This window comes from Nerophis ophidion, linkage group LG17 (genome assembly GCF_033978795.1).
Source record: "Nerophis ophidion isolate RoL-2023_Sa linkage group LG17, RoL_Noph_v1.0, whole genome shotgun sequence".
Classification (NCBI taxonomy): domain Eukaryota; kingdom Metazoa; phylum Chordata; class Actinopteri; order Syngnathiformes; family Syngnathidae; genus Nerophis; species Nerophis ophidion.
In genome coordinates, this window is record NC_084627.1 from 41,168,708 (window position 1) to 41,188,554 (window position 19,847).

The window sequence follows — 19,847 nt, forward strand, 5'->3', positions numbered from 1 at the left end:
ATCAGACTGCGTGGTCGGTAGTTGTGGGTTTCAGTAGGCCTTTAAAATCAATGGTGTCCTGCATTATTGATCTATGAGGGCTTTAATTGCTAAATAAAGGAACTCTCCTGAAGAAATCAATAAAGTACTATCCATCTAAATACTGCATATTTCAGTTTTAACATAAAAAACAAAGTGTTTTTTGACAGAAAAGGCATAAAACCTTATTTGTTTTACTTTATATCAACCTCATGTTGATATAGAGATTTACTGTAAGCATTAAATAAAAAAATAATAATAATTTGACTTATTTTTAACATTTTAGTGACTGAGACCCTCTATTTTCTTAGGATTAAAAAAAATACATATATCTTGTTATGGTTTGAAAATGAAAAATATCAACACGGCCCCCGCATGCTTAAATTTTTCCGTGAGCGGCCCTCTGTGGAAAAAGTTTGGACACCCCTGTACTATGGTGATTGCTAGCAAGACAGAAAGTGGACCAGATGAAATGTCCTCCAGAGGACTGATACAGGTCTGCATATCATTTGGAACTAAACGTGGCCTTCCAAAATGTGCTGAATCTTCTTCAAAAACAAGCCTATAATAATTTATTTTGGGGGTAATTTTACCTGTAGACATCAGTTTTAGGTCCAGAATGATGAAATAAAGGCTAATGTTGTTAGCATTAGTTTCATTGATGTTCTTCGTGTGATCATTTAGTTCTGACTTAGTGTTCACTAAAGCTCCATTCACAATCCGGTAACACAACTCTTGTCATACTTGCCAACCCTCCCGGATTTTCCTGGAGGCTCCCGAAATTCAGCTCTTCTCCCGAAAACCTCCCAAGAAAAATTTCCTCCCGAAAATCTTCCGAAATTCAGGCGGAGCTGGAGGCCACGCCGCCTCCAGCTCCATGAGAACCTGACTCAGCAATGTTGTGACCCTCTTAAACAGGACAATACTGCCATTTACCGTACATAGAATACAATGTAAATATATTCTACATTTAAGTGCAGTCAAGGAACATGCATTAGGGAGTCTGTTCTGAAGCCCACAGTAAAGAGACATAACTTCATCACGTCACCTGGTTATTGACTCCAACCCAATATATTACACTGTTGACGAGCAAGATGAAGAAATACGCTTGCAAGTTCCAGAACGATTGGAAACAAGAATTTCAGTTTATCCAGGAGAGTTCGAAGGGGAAGGGGTACGTTGCCTGTAAATTTTGTTGAACAGCCTTCTCCATTGAACACGGCGGCCGAAGCACAAAACGTCCACAGCGCATCATCGTTCACAACCCAGTATTATGGGCCGCCTCGCAAAATGAAGACCCGATAGTGTAACTTATGCTGAGACAAAGATGGCTATACTGATAGCTGGAAGCAACATCCCGTTCTCATTTGTGGATGTCTACAACAAATCCGTGATATATGTTCCCTGATCCGGAGATCGCTCGCCAATACGCAAATGGCAGAACAAAGGTTACTCAAATAGTGAAAGGTAAGTGTTGTTGTTGTTTTTTTAGTAACCAGCAAGCACAGTACAGTTAGTAGAACAATTGTTTTTTTTTATTACTGTGTATTTGATAGGTGCCCTCTGGAATTAAACTATTTATTTTTTATATATATATTTAATAAAATAAATATATATAACCAGAATTCACTGAAAGTCAAGTATTTCATATATATATATATATATATATATATATATGAAATACTCGAGTTGGTGAATTATACTCCTCCCCTCTTAACCACGCCCCCCAACCCCACCACCCAAAATCGGAGGTCTCAAGGTTGGCAAGTATGACTCTTGTACATAGAATCATGACTTTGTAGCGTGAAAAGGTCTTTACCTTCTGCAGGTCCTCTATTGAGCGTTCCGTCTCCTTCAAGCGTTCTCGGAGAACTTGTTCTTTAGCTGAGATCTGAGACTCTTCACTCTCAAGTCGGCTGATTTCTGACTCAAGCCTGCAAACACAAACAGATTTTTGGTTGAGAAGTCCAGAGAAGTTTGCCATAAGTCGAACCTGCAGTTTTTCAATGTTAGAAGTCGACATTTGGAAATGTTTGTGTGACATTAAGGTCTTGGTCTCTATCTCATGTCAGTCAGAGTCTTCATATTTGTACACAATGGACCTGAGTTCATGGTCAACATGCCATCTTTTGTATGTTAGAACCTGGAGTCAAAGGCCAGCTGAAGTTGTAAACAATATGGTTGTTTTACAAACCCTGTTTCCATATGAGTTGGGAAATCGTGTTAGATGTAAATATAAACGGAATACAATGATTTGCAAATCCTTTTCAACACATATTCAGTTGAATGCACTACAAAGACAACATATTTGATGTTCAAACTCAAACTTTTTTTTTTGCAAAAAATAATTAACTTAGAATTTCATGGCTGCAACACGTGCCAAAGTAGTTGGGAAAGGGCATGTTCACCACTGTGTTACATCACCTTTTCTTTTAACAACACTCAATAAACGTTTGGGAACTGAGGAAACTAAGTGTTGAAGCTTTGAAAGTGGAATTCTTTACCATTCTTGGTGGATGTACAGCTTAAGTTGTTCAACAGTCCGGGGTCTTGTTGTCATATTTTACGCTTCATAATGTGCCACACATTTTCAATGGGAGACATGTCTGGACTGCAGGCGGGCCAGGAAAATACCCGCACTCTTTTACTACGAAGCCACGCTGTTGTAACACGTGGCTTGGCATTGTTTCGCTGAAATAAGCACGGGCGTCCACGATAACATTGCTTGGATGACAACATATATTGCTCCAAAACCTGTATGGACCATTCAGCATTAATGGTGCCTTCACAGATGTGTAAGTTACCCATGCCTTGGGCACTAAAACACCCCCATACCATCACAGATGCTGACTTTTGAATTTTGCGCCTGGAACAATCCGGATGGTTATTTGCCTCTTTGTTCTGGAGGACACCACGTCCACAGTTTCCAAATATAATTTGAATTGTAGACTCGTCAGACCACAGAACACTTTTCCACTTTGTATCAGTCCATCTTAGAGGAGTTTGGGCTCAGCGAAGCCGGCAGCGTTCCTAGTTGTTGATAAATGGGTTTGGCTTTGCATAGTAGAGTTTTAACTTGCACTTACAGATGTAGCGACCAACTGTAGTTACTGACAGTGGTTTTATGAAGTGTTCCTGAGCCCATGTGGTGATATCCTTTACACACTGATGTCGGTTTTTGATGCTGTACCGCCTGGGGGATCAAAGGTCCGTAATATCATCGCTTACGTGCAGTGATTTCTCCAGAATCCCTGAACCTTTTGATGGTAAAATCCCTAAATTCCTTGCAATAGCTCGTTGAGAAATGTTGTAAAACTGTTCGACAATTTGCTTACAAACTGGTGACCCTCGCCCCGTCCTTGTTTGTGAATTACTTAGCATTTCATGGAAGCTGCTTTTATACCCAATCATGGCACCCACCTGTTCCCAATTATCCTGCACACCTGTGGGATCTTCTAAATAAGTGTTTGATAATCATTCCTCAACTTTATCAGTATTTATTGCCACCTTTCCCAACTTCTTTGTCACGTGTTGCTGGCATCAAATTCTCAAGTTAATGATTATTTGCAAATCATTGTATTCCGTTTATATTTACATCTAACACAAACTCATATGGAAACGGGGTTTGTAAAAAAAAAAAAAAATACATTCTTGGCTTTAGATTTGATCCAGCATAATACACTGTGAAACAAAAGCAAACACACACACACACACACGCACACACACACACACACACACAAAGGGATGGATGTGATAACAATAGCAGGACGTGGTCAGGGAGGGGGTCCATGCTTGCTTCCTCACTTTGCTTCTCTCCTCTGGGAGGCAAAGAATGTGTGGGCCATAATTATGTGTGAATGAATATATATATATATAAATATCAATCAATCAATCAATCAATGTTTATTTATATAGCCCCAAATCACAAATGTCTCAAAGGACTGCACAAATCATTACGACTACAACATCCTCGGAAGAACCCACAAATATATAATTATGTGTGAAGAAAAGAAGGTTTGGAGAATCATTAGACAACAACCACAAACAGTTTTACAGAATGAACAAAGATCAGTTTTGGTTTCAGAATATCTTGTTCCTCGGTCTTGTCTGCAGCCATTTCTCTATGAAGTCTGGTGCATTAAAAGAAACGATATCCTGGCATATGTGTGTTTGTGACAGTGAAAGTGCATGGCCACACTCCAGAAGTGCATGAGAAAAGACTTATACAACCTTGCAAGGACAACATTCCAATGAGGAGCATATTTGAACATGTGAACTTAAATACAGTGCAACTATACTGTCTATACCAGGGGTCGGCAACCCATGGCTCCGGAGCCGCATGCGGCTCTTTGATCCCTCTAATGTGGCTCATATGCATAATTCCCGACCCCACCGATTATCCCGAGGGATTTCTGGAGTTTAATGCCTATCTCCGGAATCACCCAGGGCCAACATTTTCCGATTTTCACCTAGACGATAATATAGAGAGCGTGAGAGTTGTGATATAAACAACTTTAACACTCTTACTAATATGCGCCACACTGTGAACCCACACCAAACAAAAATGACAAACACATTTTGGGAGAACTTCCGCATTGTAACACAATATAAATGGAACAGAAAAAATACCCAGAATCCCATGCATCCCTAACTCTTCCGGGCTATATTATACACCCCCGCTAGTATGGATTTTGGTGCTAGCATAGGTGTATGATGTAGCCGGGAAGAGTTAGGGATGCATGGGATTCTGGGTATTTGTTCTATTGTGTTACAAAGGCAACTGTTGCGTTCCATTCCGTAGAATATCTTTTGCACAGACTGCCTTTTCAATAAAAGGACCACAACTGTAGAACTCTTTACCTGACACTTTGAAAAGTATATCTGCACTTGTCACTTTTAAAAAACAAACCAAATTATGGCAAGTTGAGCAGCAATCATGTTCCCATGTTTAGTTTTTTTCTCATTTTTACTAATTGATTAAGCTATTACAGTCCTCTAAAACTTGTCATCGTGCCCGCTTTCGCACAATGCTACTGTGTCGGTCACATGTCGTATGCAGCCTCTGTTGATACACCACAGTGACAGCAAGGTATACTTGTTCAACAGCCATACAGGTTACACTGAGAGTTGTGATATAAACAACTTTAACACTCTTACTAATATGCGCTACACTGTGAACCCACACCAAACAAAAATGACAAACACATTTCGGGAGAACATCCGCATTGTAACACAATACAAACACAACAGAAAAAATACCCAGAAGCGCATGCATCCCTAACTATATTATACGCCCCAGCTAGTACGGATTTTGGTGCTAGCGGGGGTGTATGATGTAGCCCGGAAGAGTTAGGGATGCATGGGATTCTGGGTATTTGTTTTATTGTGTTTATGTTGTGTTACAAAGGCAACTGTTGCGTTCCATTCCGTAGTACATCTTTTGCCCAGGCTGCCTTTCCAATAAAAGGACCACAACTATAGAACTCTTTACCTGACACTTTGAAAAGTATATCTGCACTTGTCACTTTCAAAAAACAAACCAAATTATGGCTAGTTGAGCAGCAATCGTGTTCCCATGTTTAGTTTTTTCTCATTGTTACTAATTGATTTTGATCTAGTCTGTACTTTGTTTTCTTATTATTATTGGCTTTTATCTAGTTTGCACTTTATATTATTTCTATTATCATTATTATCGACTCATTTTTGCCTTATCATTTTTATTTTCACGTTTTAATGATGTTGGATCTGTGTTGTTGTTGTTGGGGACAAGTGTCGTAAATTAGCTTTGGCTACAAACACTATGATGCATTTATTGGATAACTGTTTCAGATGTCTATGTTTTTTGTATCCGTCCCTATTTCAAATAAACCAATAATATCAATCAATCAATCAATGTTTACTTATATAGCCCTAAATCACTAGTGTCTCAAAGGGCTGCACAAACCACTACGACATCCTCGGGCAAGGAAAACTCACACCCAGTGGGACATCGGTGACAATAATGACTATGAGAACGTGATACTGTGATACTGATGATACTGATGACTATGAGAACATATGAGAACATGATACTGTGAAAGATCAATCCATAATGGATCCAACACAGTCGCGAGAGTCCAGTCCAAAGCGGATCCAACACAGCAGCGAGAGTCCCGTTCACAGCGGAGCCAGCAGGAAACCATCCCAAGCGGAGGCTGATCAGCAGCGCAGAGATGTCCCCAGCCGATACACAGGCGAGCAGTACATGGCCACCGGATCGGACTGGACTCCCTCCACAAAGGAGAGTGGGACATAGAAGAAAAAGAAAAGAAATGGCAGATCAACTGGTCTAAAAAGGGAGTCTATTTAAAGGCTAGAGTATACAAATGAGTTTTAAGGTGAGACTTAAATGCTTCTACTGAGGTAGCATCTCGAACTGTTACCGGGAGGGCATTCCAGAGTACTGGAGCCCGAAATGAAAAAGCTCTACAGCCCGCAGACTTTTTTTGGGCTTTGGGGATCACTAATAAGCCGGAGTCCTTTGAACGCAGATTTCTTGCCGGGACATATGGTACAATACAATCGGCAAGATAGGATGGAGCTAGACCGTGTACTATTTTATACGTAAGTAGTAAAACCTTAAAGTCACATCTTAAGTGCACAGGAAGCCAGTGCAGGTGAGCCAGTACAGGCGTAATGTGATCAAACTTTCTTGTTCTTGTCAAAAGTCTAGCAGCCGCATTTTGTACCAACTGTAATCTTTTAATGCTAGACATGGGGAGACCCGAAAATAATACGTTACAGTAGTCGAGGCGAGACGTAACAAACGCATGGATAATGATCTCAGCGTCTTTAGTGGACAGAATGGAGCGAATTTTAGCGATGTTGCGGAGATGAAAGAAGGCCGTTTTAGTAACGCTTTTAATGTGTGCCTCAAAGGAGAGAGTTGGGTCGAAGATAATACCCAGATTCTTTACCGTGTCGCCTTGTTTAATTGTTTGGTTGTCAAATGTTAGAGTTGTATTATTAAATAGAGTTCGGTGTCTAGCAGGACCGATAATCAGCATTTCCGTTTTTTTGGCGTTGAGTTGCAAAAAGTTAGCGGACATCCATTGTTTAATTTCATTAAGACACTCCTCCAGCTGACTACAATCCGGCGTGTTGGTCAGCTTTAGGGGCATGTAGAGTTGGGTGTCATCAGCATAACAGTGAAAGCTAACACCGTATTTGCGTATGATGTCACCTAACGGCAGCATGTAGATGCTGAAGAGTGCAGGGCCAAGGACCGAACCCTGGGGAACTCCACACGTTACCTTAACGTAGTCCGAGGTCACATTGTTATGGGAGACACACTGCATCCTATCAGTAAGATAAGAGTTAAACCAAGACAGGGCTAAGTCTGACATACCAATTCGTGTTTTGATACGTTCTAATAAAATATTATGATCGACTGTATCGAAAGCAGCGCTAAGATCGAGGAGCAGCAACATAGATGACGCATCAGAATCCATCATTAGCAATAGATCATTAGTCATTTTTGCGAGGGCTGTCTCCGTCGAGTGATTTGCCCTGAAACCGGATTGAAAGGTTTCACATAGATTGTTAGACGCTAAGTGTTCATTTAACTGCTCCGCAACAATTTTTTCGAGGATTTTTGAAATAAAGGGAAGGTGAGACACCGGTCGGTAGTTTACCATGAGGTCAAGATCGAGGTTAGGTCTTTTAAGAAGAGGATGAATAACCGCTTTTTTGAATGCTAGGGGAACAGTGCCCGAGGAAAGTGATAAGTTTATAATATTTAGCACTGATGGACCTAATAATACAAAGAGCTCCTTGATCAAAAAGTGAGGATGTTCTCCAGAAATGTGTTTGTCATTCTTGTTTGGTGTGGGTTCACAGTGTGGCGCATATTAGTAAGAGTGTTAAAGTTGTTTATGTCACAACTTTCAGTGTAACCTGTATGGCTGTTGAAAAAGTATGCGTTGCAGTCTCTAAGTGGGTCTATGGAAGCAACATACGACTCGTGGTTGGGCTGTGCTAGATAATTTTACGTGTCGTAGAGGGCGGTAAAGGCAGCGCCGTCACAGCACGCCCGTATTAATGTTGAAGGGCGAAAACCAGCAGACATTGGCGAAAATAGTCGCCCTGAATTTCGGGAGTGTCCTGGAAAGTTTGGGAGGGTTGGCAAGTGTGATGCTGCCAAACGGCATTAATGTAAAACTCGCGGACGGCACTAACATTAAATTTTCATAGTAAGGTGCGGGCCACGAGTCTGAGACCCCTGCTTAATACATAGCACAACGCAAAAAAAAAAAAAAACCTCTGTATGCAGTATTGTTTAATTTTAAATTTCAAAAGAGTAAAGTGGCTCCCATTGATTTCTTTATTTTGTAAAACGGGTCAAAATGGCTCTTTGGGTGGTAAAAGTTGCTGACCCCTGGTCTATACCAGGGGTCGGGAACCTTTTTGGCAGAGAGAGCCAAGAAGCCAAATATTTTAAAATGTATTTCCGTAAGAGCCATATAATATTTTTTTCAACACTGAACACAACAATGCGGGCATTTTCAAGTAAGACCAACATTTCTAGAGTATAATAGGCCTCTTATTCTGTGGAATAACATTGTTATTCTGAAGCTAACTGTGAAGGGGGCGTGGCCCGCGGGCCTGCAGCGAAACGGGGTGTTGCCAGGGCCGACCTCGAAATCAGCGACAGGTGTGTAGAGGGCCCAGCTGGGCCTTTTTTTCTAATCACCTGTCGCTCTGTTTATAAGCAGCAGCCAGGAGAGAGCGAGAACGAAATAGAAATAAACAATTACTAGAAAGCAACTGGGAGACTTATTGAAAAATAAAACCATATTGTAACCCTGGAACAGGCTTTCATGTCGGTGGTTGGTGGTCTGAAAACCCACAAGAGGGCAAGCCCCACACTAACCAATAGTAAATAACTTCTTGAACATAAAAATGCATGAGAATGTTTTATATTTTGAATGTTATTTTTCATTACAAGTGGAATTATTCATTACATATCGTGTTAAGCAATGTCTGCTCAGATTTATCTGAGAGCCAGATGCAGTCATCAAAAGAGCCACATCTGGCCTTATACCTTTCTTATCTTCTTTACCCACGCTTACCTTTCGTGTATTTCTTTGTTAGTGAGCAGAATTATGCAAATGCAGCTTCAGTTACTGCAGTTTTCCTCAAATAGTGGGTCAAAGTTTCATTATTTGTGTCAACACTCTAGAATTCCTTTTAGAACAATACACACGCCTGCAGCTAGGTGGCAGCAGTGCTCAATCCAATCAACAGGCTACGTGTTCTACCCAGTAGGAGTATGTAGACCGATGATGGAGAATAAAAATAAAAAGAACGAAAAGTCAATTTCAGCGGCATATGTACAAAGCCCAGAAGCAGTCAAGTTGTCACCTTGTGTAAATGCTAAATAAAAAGAGAATACAACAAATCCTTATATTCAATTGAATAGACTGCAAAGACAAGATATTTCATTTTCACACTTCAAACGTTGGTCTTTTTTGCAAATATTAGCTCATTTGGAATTTGCTGCCTGCAACATGTTTCGACAAAGCTGGCACAAGTGGCAAAAAAGAGTGAGAAAGTTGATGAATGCTTATCAAATATTTATTTGGAACATCCCACAGGTGTGCAGGCTAATTGAGAACAGGTGGGTGCCATGATTGGGTATAAAAGCAGCTTCCATGAAATGCTCACTCATTCACAAACAAGGACGGGGCGAGGGTCAGCACTTTTATAATAGACTATTTATATTATTCACATGTGAATAATGCTGTATAATAGACTGTATTTATACTATAAAAATTCTTAAGTGTTTATTGTTTATTGTGAACGAACTGTGGGGAGAACATGCAAACTCTGTTGCATTGTATGAAAAAAAAAAGATCATCAATGTCATCTAAAAAAGGGATATTGTTTAAAGAAAATGTTTATGTCTATGTGTACTACCTTGTTTGCCATATTGTTGCAAATATTTTCAAAATGTGCACTTAAATCTTACTTTATTGTCACCAAAATTTGAGCAAATCGATGACGTTCAGTAAGTAAAACGATTAAAATATTGGTGTCATTTCGTAAGCATCGCCTGCTGGAAGAAATCTCTCCAACAAGCCAAACCAATCCATCTTTACAAGCGGTAATCAATACCTTACAAAGAAGTATAAATATAAATAAATATAGCCATCAAAATGAAACTCATTGTAATGAACCAGACTTAGACTTAGACAAACTTTATTGATCCACAAGGGAAATTGTTCAATAACTAATCCAATCTAATCTAATCAACTAATAGGAACATTTCTTCTCCACAAAAAGACTTGAATAAAAGAAAAAAGTATATTGCTTTAAAACTGCTCAAACGAGTACAATCCGTCTCAAAAGTCAACGTAAGGAAGTAAATGCTGTGTGTTACTATACTACCGATACTACTACTAGACTACCTATACTACTACTATACTACCTGTACTATACTACTATACTACCTATACTACTACTATGCTACTATACTACCTATACTACAACTATACCACCTGTACTATAAAATTATATTACCTATACTACTACTACTACATTACCTGTACTATACAACTATACTACCTATACTACTACAATACTATCAGTACTATACTACCTGTACTATACTCCCTATACTACAACTGTACTACCTGTACTATACTACTATACTACAATACTACCTGTACTACTACTATACTACCTGTACTACTACTATGCTACTATACAACCCCTACTAATACTATACTACCAATACTACAACTATACTACCTGTACTATAAAATTATATTACCTATACTACTACTACTACTACTACTACTACTACACTACCAGTACTATACAACTATACTACCCATACTACTAAAATACTATCCGTACTATACTACTATACTACATATACTACTACTACTTTACTACCTGTACTATACTCCCTATACTACTACTGTACTACCTGTACCATACTACTATACTACCTGTAATACTACTATACTACCTGTACTATACCACTATACTACCTATACTACTATACTACCTATACTACCTGTACTATAAAATTATACTACTACTACTACACTACCTGTACTATACAACTATACTACTACAATACTACCTGTACTATACTACTAAACTACATATACTACTACTATACTACCTATACTACTACTGTACTACCTGTACTACTACTATACTACCTATACTAAAACTATACTACCTGTACTATTAAAGTATACTACCTATACTACTGCTACTACTACATTACCTGTACTATACAACTATACTACCTGTACTATATTACTTTACAACATATACTAACTGTACTATTCTACCTATACTACTACTCTACTACCTGTACTATAATACTACTATACTACTTGTACTACTACTATACTACCTATTCTACAACTGTACTATAAAACTATACTACCTATACTACTACTACTACTACACTACCTGTACTATCGTATTTCCTTGAATTGCTACCGGGTATATAGTATGCGCCTGCCTAGAATTACTGCCGGGTCACACTCGTTTTGCAAAATAATTAGCATATGCCTAGAATTTCCGCCAGGTCAAACTCGTCACGTCACGAGTGACACTTCACCTGTCATCATTTTCAAAAAGGAGAAGGCTGATTTCAATAATTTGAAATCGCATAAAGGGAAGAAGATTAAGAGCTATTCAGTAGGATTTAAGGTCCAAGCTATTGAATATGCTAAAAAGAACAGTAAGCAGCTATGTTTTATTAATATACCGTAGCTGCGTGTGTCAAATATGAGTCATTAATTGACCCCCGCCTCCTGGTGGTAGAGGGCGCTAGTGATCCTTCTTGCGACTACTCGGCTGCAGAAGAAGTGACAACAAGCAGCAAGAGTGAGCAGCGATTGTTTGTTTTTTCCTCTTGCTTGCACTTTTAACATGGAGGATTACATATCCGAAAAAAACAGTTTTCTAAACTGGACTTTCAATCGAAGCAGGAGGTAATAAAGGAAGATCTCCATCGAGACAGAGAGACTTTTAAAACTGAAGAAAGATAAGGAAGACTTCTATAAACAAGTTATCGATGCTTTTGATCAGAAGGAGTTGTGCATGGACTTCACTTATAAGTAAAGGTATGACCATAATATTTGTTGTATTAAATGTGCTTTTCATGAGGGTATCGTTACATCACACTCAAATTTTTAAGCACAGGCCTAAATTTACCGCCTACCTTTGGTAAACGCCGGAGTGAGAAGAGGTTTTAAATTAATTAGCGCCCCGGCGGCAATTCAAGGAAATACTACCTATACTACTACAATACTACCTGTATTATACTACTACTATACTACCTGCATTATACTACTACTATACTACACTACCTGTACTATATTACTATGCAACTATGCTACCTGTGAGCAGATATAAGATCAGTATCTGCATGGCTGTAGGCGACCATCATTCAACCTGAGACATTTTTTCCGGATTGTTCATCTTATATTTCAAAATCCTAGTGGATGAAAACACAATTGGAGCTGAAAGAATGTGTGCTTTACCTGCACTGTACACAGACACAAATGTGTGATTTACCTGCACTGTACACAGACACAAATGACTCCACGTGGTCAAAAGAAGCTCTAATCCAGTAAAGCAGACTTTCCACTTGAGCTATTTTGTGGCTTCTGCACACGTGCAGTTGTGAAGATCATTTGCTTCTCAGCCATGAAATTACTTTGACGTCATCATGTGAGTGGCCTGGTCTGCACTCTCATGCTAGCGGACTCGCAATGAGAAGAAGATGACAGAGAAGCAGGGCGTGCACAGACAAGGCCAGACCGCAGCGCTCCAAAGAAGAAGAAATGGCACTTTTTTTCCTCTTCCTCCAGAGATACAATCACAGATGAATTCATTCTCCACATTATGATCAACTACAGTCCAAACATGAAGTGCATTTTTTTGTATATCAAATATAAAAAACAATGTTGTGGAGAGGCGGAGCCGACGGTCCGACGGAGCGGCAGGGCACGCTAGAGTCCGGCCCAAGATGGCGGCAAGGAGGTGGAGAATACGAGCGAGCGGCGAGGCGGGGCGTGCCGGGAGCGACGCCGCAAACGAGATCAGGCGCGTGAATCAATTAATGTATCTCCTAACGATGTATAAAAAGGGAGAAGGAGGAGAGAACGAGGCAGAAGGAGTTGGAGAGCCTGCAGTAGCGGATGAAGAGCGGAAGCGAGAGAGAGCAAGACGGCGATAACAAAAACGCGGCCGACTGAAGAGCTACACGGAGGAGCGAGCATTGGGAGTGACGACGGCGCAAAAAGACCTTATTTGAAAAAATAAACAAGAGTCAAACCTGAACAAGCATATCCTTCCTTGGTGGTCCATGGAACCCGTTGCATTGGTTGAAAGCTCGTATGTCAAGTAGATTTAAGTACAATGTTGCATTGGTTGTAACCTTGTATGTAAAGTAGTTTTACGTCCAATGTTGCATTGGTTATAACGTTGTATGTCAAGTATTTTTAAGTCCAATGTTGTATTGGTTGAAATCTCGTATGTCAAGTAGATTTAAGTCCAATGTTGCATTTGTTGAAACCTCGTATGTCATGTAGTTTTAGGTTCAATGTTGTATTGGTTGTAACCTCGTATGTCAAGTAGTTTTAAGTCCAATGTTGCATTGGTTGAAAGCTTGTATGTCAAGTAGATTTAAGTCCAATGTTGCATTGGTTGAAAGCTTGTATGTCAAGTAGATTTAAGTCCAATGTTGCATTGGTTGAAAGCTTGTATGTCAAGTAGATTTAAGTCCAATGTTGCATTGGTTGAAACCTCGTATGTCAAGTAGTTTTAAGTCCAATGGTTGTAACCTTGTATGGCAAGTAGTTTTAAGTCCAATGTTGCATTGGTTGAAACCTCGTATGTCAAGTAGTTTTAAGTCCAATGTTGCATTGGTTCTAACGTTGTATGTCAAGTATTTTTAAGTCCAATGTTGTATTGGTTGAAATCTCGTATGTCAAGTAGATTTAAGTCCAATGTTGCATTTGTTGAAACCTCGTATGTCATGTAGTTTTAGGTTCAATGTTGTATTGGTTGTAACCTCGTATGCCAAGTAGTTTTAAGTCCAATGTTGCATTGGTTGAAAGCTTGTATGTCAAGTAGATTTAAGTCCAATGTTGCATTGGTTGAAAGCTTGTATGTCAAGTAGATTTAAGTCCAATGTTGCATTGGTTGAAAGCTTTTATGTCAAGTAGATTTAAGTCCAATGTTGCATTGGTTGAAACCTCGTATGTCAAGTAGTTTTAAGTCCAATGGTTGTAACCTTGTATGGCAAGTAGTTTTAAGTCCAATGTTGCATTGGTTGAAACCTCGTATGTCAAGTAGTTTTAAGTCCAATGTTGCATTGGTTGAAACCTGTTATTCAAGTAGTTTTAAGTCCAATGTTGCATTGGTTGAAACCTCGTATGTCAAGTAGTTTTAAGTCCAATGTTGCATTGGTTGAAACCTCGTATGTCAAGTAGTTTTAAGTCCAATGTTGCATTGGTTGAAACCTCGTATGTCAAGTAGTTTTAAGTCCAATGTTGCATTGGTTGAAACCTTGTATGTCAAGTAGTTTTAAGTCCAATGTTGCATTGGTTGAAACCTCGTATGTCAAGTAGTTTTAAGTCCAATGTTGTATTGGTTGAAACCTCGTATGTCAAGTAGTTTTAAGTCCAATGTTGTATTGGTTGTAACCTCGTATGTCAAGTAGTTTTAAGTCCAATGTTGTATTGGTTGAAACCTCGTATGTCAAGTAGTTTTAAGTCTAATGTTGCATTGGTTGTAACCTCGTATGTCAAGTAGTTTTAAGTCCAGTGTTGCATTGGTTGAAACCTCATATGTCAAGTACTTTTAAGTTCAATGTTGCATTGGTTGTAACCTCGTATGTCAAGTAGTTTTAAGTCCAATGTTGCATTGGTTCTAAAGTTGTATGTCAAGTATTTTTAAGTCCAATGTTGCATTGGTCGAAACCTCGTATGGCAAGTAGTTTTAAGTCCAATGTGGCATTGGTTGAAACCTCTTATGTCAAGTAGTTTTAAGTCCAATTTTGCATTGGTTGAAACATTGTATGGCAAGAAGTTTTAAGTCTAATGTTGCATGGTTGAAACCTCGCATGTAAATTAGTTTTTAAGTCCAATGTTGCATTGGTCGAAACATCATATGTCAAGTAGTTTTAAGTCCAATGTTGCATTGGTCGAAACCTCGTATGTCACGTAGTTTTAAGTCCAATGTTGCATTGGTCGAAACCTCGTATGTCAAGTAGTTTTAAGTCCAATGTTGCATTGGTTGAAACCTTGTACGTCAAGTAGTTTTAAGTTCAATGTTGCATTGGTTGAAACCTTGCATGTTAAGTTGTTTTAAGTCCAATTTTGCATTGGTTGAAACCTCGTATGTCAAGTAGTTTTAAGTCCAATGTTTCATTGGTTAAAAACTCGTATGTCAAGTAGTTTTAAGTCCAATGTTTCATTGGTTGTAACCTCGTATGTCAAGTAGTTTTAAGTCCAATGTTGCATTGGTTGAAAGCTTGTATGTCAAGTAGTTTTAAGTCCGATGTTGCATTGGTTGTAACCTCGTATGTCAAGTAGTTTTAAGTCCAATGTTGTATTGGTTGAAACCTCGTATGTCAAGTAGTTTTAAGTCTAATGTTGCATTGGTTGTAACCTCGTATGTCAAGTAGTTTTAAGTCCAGTGTTGCATTGGTTGAAACCTCATATGTCAAGTACTTTTAAGTTCAATGTTGCATTGGTTGTAACCTCGTATGTCAAGTAGTTTTAAGTCCAATGTTGCATTGGTTCTAAAGTTGTATGTCAAGTATTTTTAAGTCCAATGTTGCATTGGTCGAAACCTCGTATGGCAAGTAGTTTTAAGTCCAATGTGGCATTGGTTGAAACCTCTTATGTTAAGTAGTTTTAAGTCCAATTTTGCATTGGTTGAAACATTGTATGGCAAGAAGTTTTAAGTCTAATGTTGCATGGTTGAAACCTCGCATGTAAATTAGTTGTAAGTCCAATGTTGCATTGGTCGAAACATCATATGTCAAGTAGTTTTAAGTCCAATGTTGCATTGGTCGAAACCTCGTATGTCAAGTAGTTTTAAGTCCAATGTTGCATTGGTTGAAACCTTGTACGTCAAGTAGTTTTAAGTCCAATGTTGCATTGGTTGAAACCTTGCATGTTAAGTTGTTTTAAGTCCAATTTTGCATTGGTTGAAACCTCGTATGTCAAGTAGTTTTAAGTCCAATGTTTCATTGGTTAAAAACTCGTATGTCAAGTAGTTTTAAGTCCAATGTTTCATTGGTTGTAACCTCGTATGTCAAGTAGTTTTAAGTCCAATGTTGCATTGGTTGAAAGCTTGTATGTCACGTAGTTTTAAGTCCAATGGTTGTAACCTTGTATGTCAAGTAGTTTTAAGTCCAATGTTGCATTGGTTGTAACCTCATATGTCAAGTAGTTTTAAGTCCAATGTTGCATTGGTTCTAAAGTTGTATGTCAAGTATTTTTAAGTCCAATGTTGCATTGGTCGAAACCTCGTATGGCAAGTAGTTTTAAGTCCAACGTGGCATTGGTTGAAACCTCTTATGTTAAGTAGTTTTAAGTCCAATTTTGCATTGGTTGAAACATTGTATGGCAAGAAGTTTTAAGTCTAATGTTGCATGGTTGAAACCTCGCATGTAAATTAGTTTTAAGTCCAATATTGCATTGGTCGAAACCTCGTATGTCAAGTAGTTTTAAGTCCAATGTTGCATTGGTCGAAACCTCGTATGGCAAGAAGTTTTAAGTCTAATGTTGCATGGTTGAAACCTCGCATGTAAATTAGTTTTAAGTCCAATGTTGCATTGGTCGAAACCTCGTATGTCAAGTAGTTTTAAGTCCAATGTTGCATTGGTCGAAACCTCGTATGTCAAGTAGTTTTAAGTCCAATGTTGCATTGGTCGAAACCTTGTATGTTAAGTTGTTTTAAGTCCAATGTTGCATTGGTTGAAACCTCGTATGTCAAGTAGTTTTAAGTCCAATGTTGCATTGGTTGAAACCTTGTATGTCAAGTAGTTTTAAGTCCAATGTTGCATTGGTTGAAACCTTGTATGTTAAGTTGTTTTAAGTCCAATGTTGCATTGGTTGAAACCTTGTATGTCATGTAGTTTTAAGTCCAATGTTGCATTGGTTGAAACCTCGTATGTCAAGTAGTTTTAAGTCCAATGTTGCATTGGTTGAAACCTTGTATGTTAAGTTGTTTTAAGTCCAATTTTGCATTGGTTGAAACCTCGTATGTCAAGTAGTTTTAAGTCCAATGTTTCATTGGTTAAAAACTCGTATGTCAAGTAGTTTTAAGTCCAATGTTTCATTGGTTGTAACCTTGTATGTCAAGTAGTTTTAAGTCCAATGTTGCATTGGTTGAAAGCTTGTATGTCAAGTAGATTTAAGTCCAATGTTGCATTGGTCGAAACATCATATGTCACGTAGTTTTAAGTCCAATGTTGCAATGGTTGTAACCTTGTATGTCCAGTAGTTTTAAGTCCAATGTTGCATTGGTTGAAACCTCGCATGTCAGGTAGTTTTAAGTCCAATGTTGCATTGGTTGAAACCGTGTATGTCAAGTAGTTTTGAGTCCAATGTTGCATTGGTTTTAACCTCGTATGTCAGGTAGTTTTAAGTCCAATGGTCCAATGATTGAAACCTCAAATGTCAAGTAGTTTTAAGTCCAATGTTGCATTGGTTGAAACCTTGTATGTTAAGTTGTTTTAAGTCCAATTTTGCATTGGTTGAAACCTCGTATGTCAAGTAGTTTTAAGTCCAATGTTTCATTGGTTAAAAACTCGTGTGTCAAGTAGTTTTAAGTCCAATGTTTCATTGGTTGTAACCTCGTATGTCATGTAGTTTTAAGTCCAATGTTGCATTGGTTGAAAGCTTGTATGTCAAGTAGATTTAAGTCCAATGTTGCATTGGTCGAAACATCATATGTCATGTAGTTTTAAGTCCAATGTTGCAATGGTTGTAACCTTGTATGTCCAGTAGTTTTAAGTCCAATGTTGCATTGGTTGAAACCTTGTATGTCAAGTAGTTTTGAGTCCAATGTTGCATTGGTTGTAACCTCGTATGTCAAGTAGTTTTAAGTCCAATGTTGCATTGGTTGTAACCTCATATGTCAAGTAGTTTTAAGTCCAATGGTCCAATGATTGAAACCTAAAAAGTCAAGTAGTTTTAAGTCCAATGTTGCATTGGTTGTAACCTCGTTTGTCAAGTAGTTTTAAGTCCAATGTTGCATTGGTTGTAACCTCGTTTGTCAAGTAGTTTTAAGTCCAATGTTGCATTGGTTGAAACCTCGTATGTCAAGTACTTTTAAGTCCAATGTTGCATTGGTTGTAACCTCGTTTGTCAAGTAGTTTAAGTCCAATGTTGCATTGGTTGAAACCTCGTATGTCAAGTACTTTTAAGTCCAATGTTGCATTGGTTGTAATCTCGTTTGTCAAGTAGTTTTAAGTCCAATGTTGCATTGGTTGTAACCTCGTTTGTCAAGTAGTTTTAAGTCCAATGTTGCATTGGTTGAAACCTCGTATGTCAAGTACTTTTAAGTCCAATGTTGCATTGGTTGTAACCTTGTATGTCAAGTCGATTTAAGTCCAATGTTGCATTGGTTGTAACCTCATACGTCACAAGGTTTTAAGTCCAATGTTGCATTGGTTGAAACTTCGTATGTCAAGTACTTTTAAGTCCAATGTTGCATTGGTTGTAACCTTGTATGTCAAGTCGATTTAAGTCCAATGTTGCATTGGTTGTAACCTCATACGTCACAAGGTTTTAAGTCCAATGTTGCATTGGTTGAAACTTCGTATGTCAAGTACTTTTAAGTCCAATGTTGCATTGGTTGTAACCTCATACGTCACATAGTTTTAAGTCCAATGTTGCATTGGTTGTAACCTCGTATGTCAAGTAGTTTTAAGTCCAATGGTTGTAACCTTGTATGGCAAGTAGTTTTAAGTCCAATGTTGCATTGGTTGTAACCTCGTATGTCAAGTAGTTTTAAGTCCAATGGTTGTAACCTTGTATGGCAAGTAGTTTTAAGTCCAATGTTGCATTGGTTGAAAGCTTGTATGTCACGTCTGCAGAGGAAAATAAAGCTGTATCAGCAGAAATGTCCAGATGTAACCAGAGGACACAAGCTGGTGTTTTCCCTCCATATTTACACTTGGAAGCAGTTCATCTTTTCCACATCATAAAGCTAAGAGGTCTCAACTGTGCATGGAGCGAAGTTTTAACGACCTCAGCTCCCCAAATGTTATGTTCTTGGAAGAAGTGGCCATACTGAGAAACCATCTAAACTCTGGTGCATCGCACTGTAGGCAAAACAAAGATTATTTTCAAAACTTTATACAACTTGGAATGTATTGGAAAGTATAGTTTGCTTGTGCCAGACACACACAGGACAAGCCCGTGTGTCTCCTGCTGGAGTACTTTGGACAGTTTTTTTAGTCTGGTGAATGTCTGAGCAGATATAATCAAACATTCATGAATGTGTGTCTCTAGGTTGGTTGGCAACACAAATAAATTGTCACCAACTATAAAAGCCAATTATTTCTGAGGTCCAAGGATGTCCTGTCACGATGCACTGACTTCCTCTGGTGGCTGTGAACAGCATTGCCATGATAAGAGAACATTTTGATTGGATGCTGAGTAAATACTTTTTAGTCCATGAGTTTAATTTTGGCAATCTGATTCTCAGTGTTATCCACCATTTACTGTTAAATTATTATTAAATATTTAAAATTAGGTCCAATAAAATACAGCTCAGGCGCAAAGCAGATATCT

At 38.5% G+C, this 19,847-nt stretch overlaps 1 protein-coding gene across 5 annotated transcripts in view; it reads right to left on the reverse strand.

The window, feature by feature from the left end:
• LOC133536444 (PALM2-AKAP2 fusion protein) overlaps positions 1 to 19,847 on the reverse strand; it is a 225,984-nt gene that overhangs the window by 107,072 nt on the left and 99,065 nt on the right. For all 5 annotated transcript variants that reach the window (XM_061876971.1, XM_061876969.1, XM_061876968.1 and 2 more), the window contains one exon: positions 1,838 to 1,952. In XM_061876971.1, the coding sequence (XP_061732955.1) occupies positions 1,838 to 1,952 (115 nt within the window). The remainder of the gene's footprint in view (positions 1 to 1,837; positions 1,953 to 19,847) is intronic.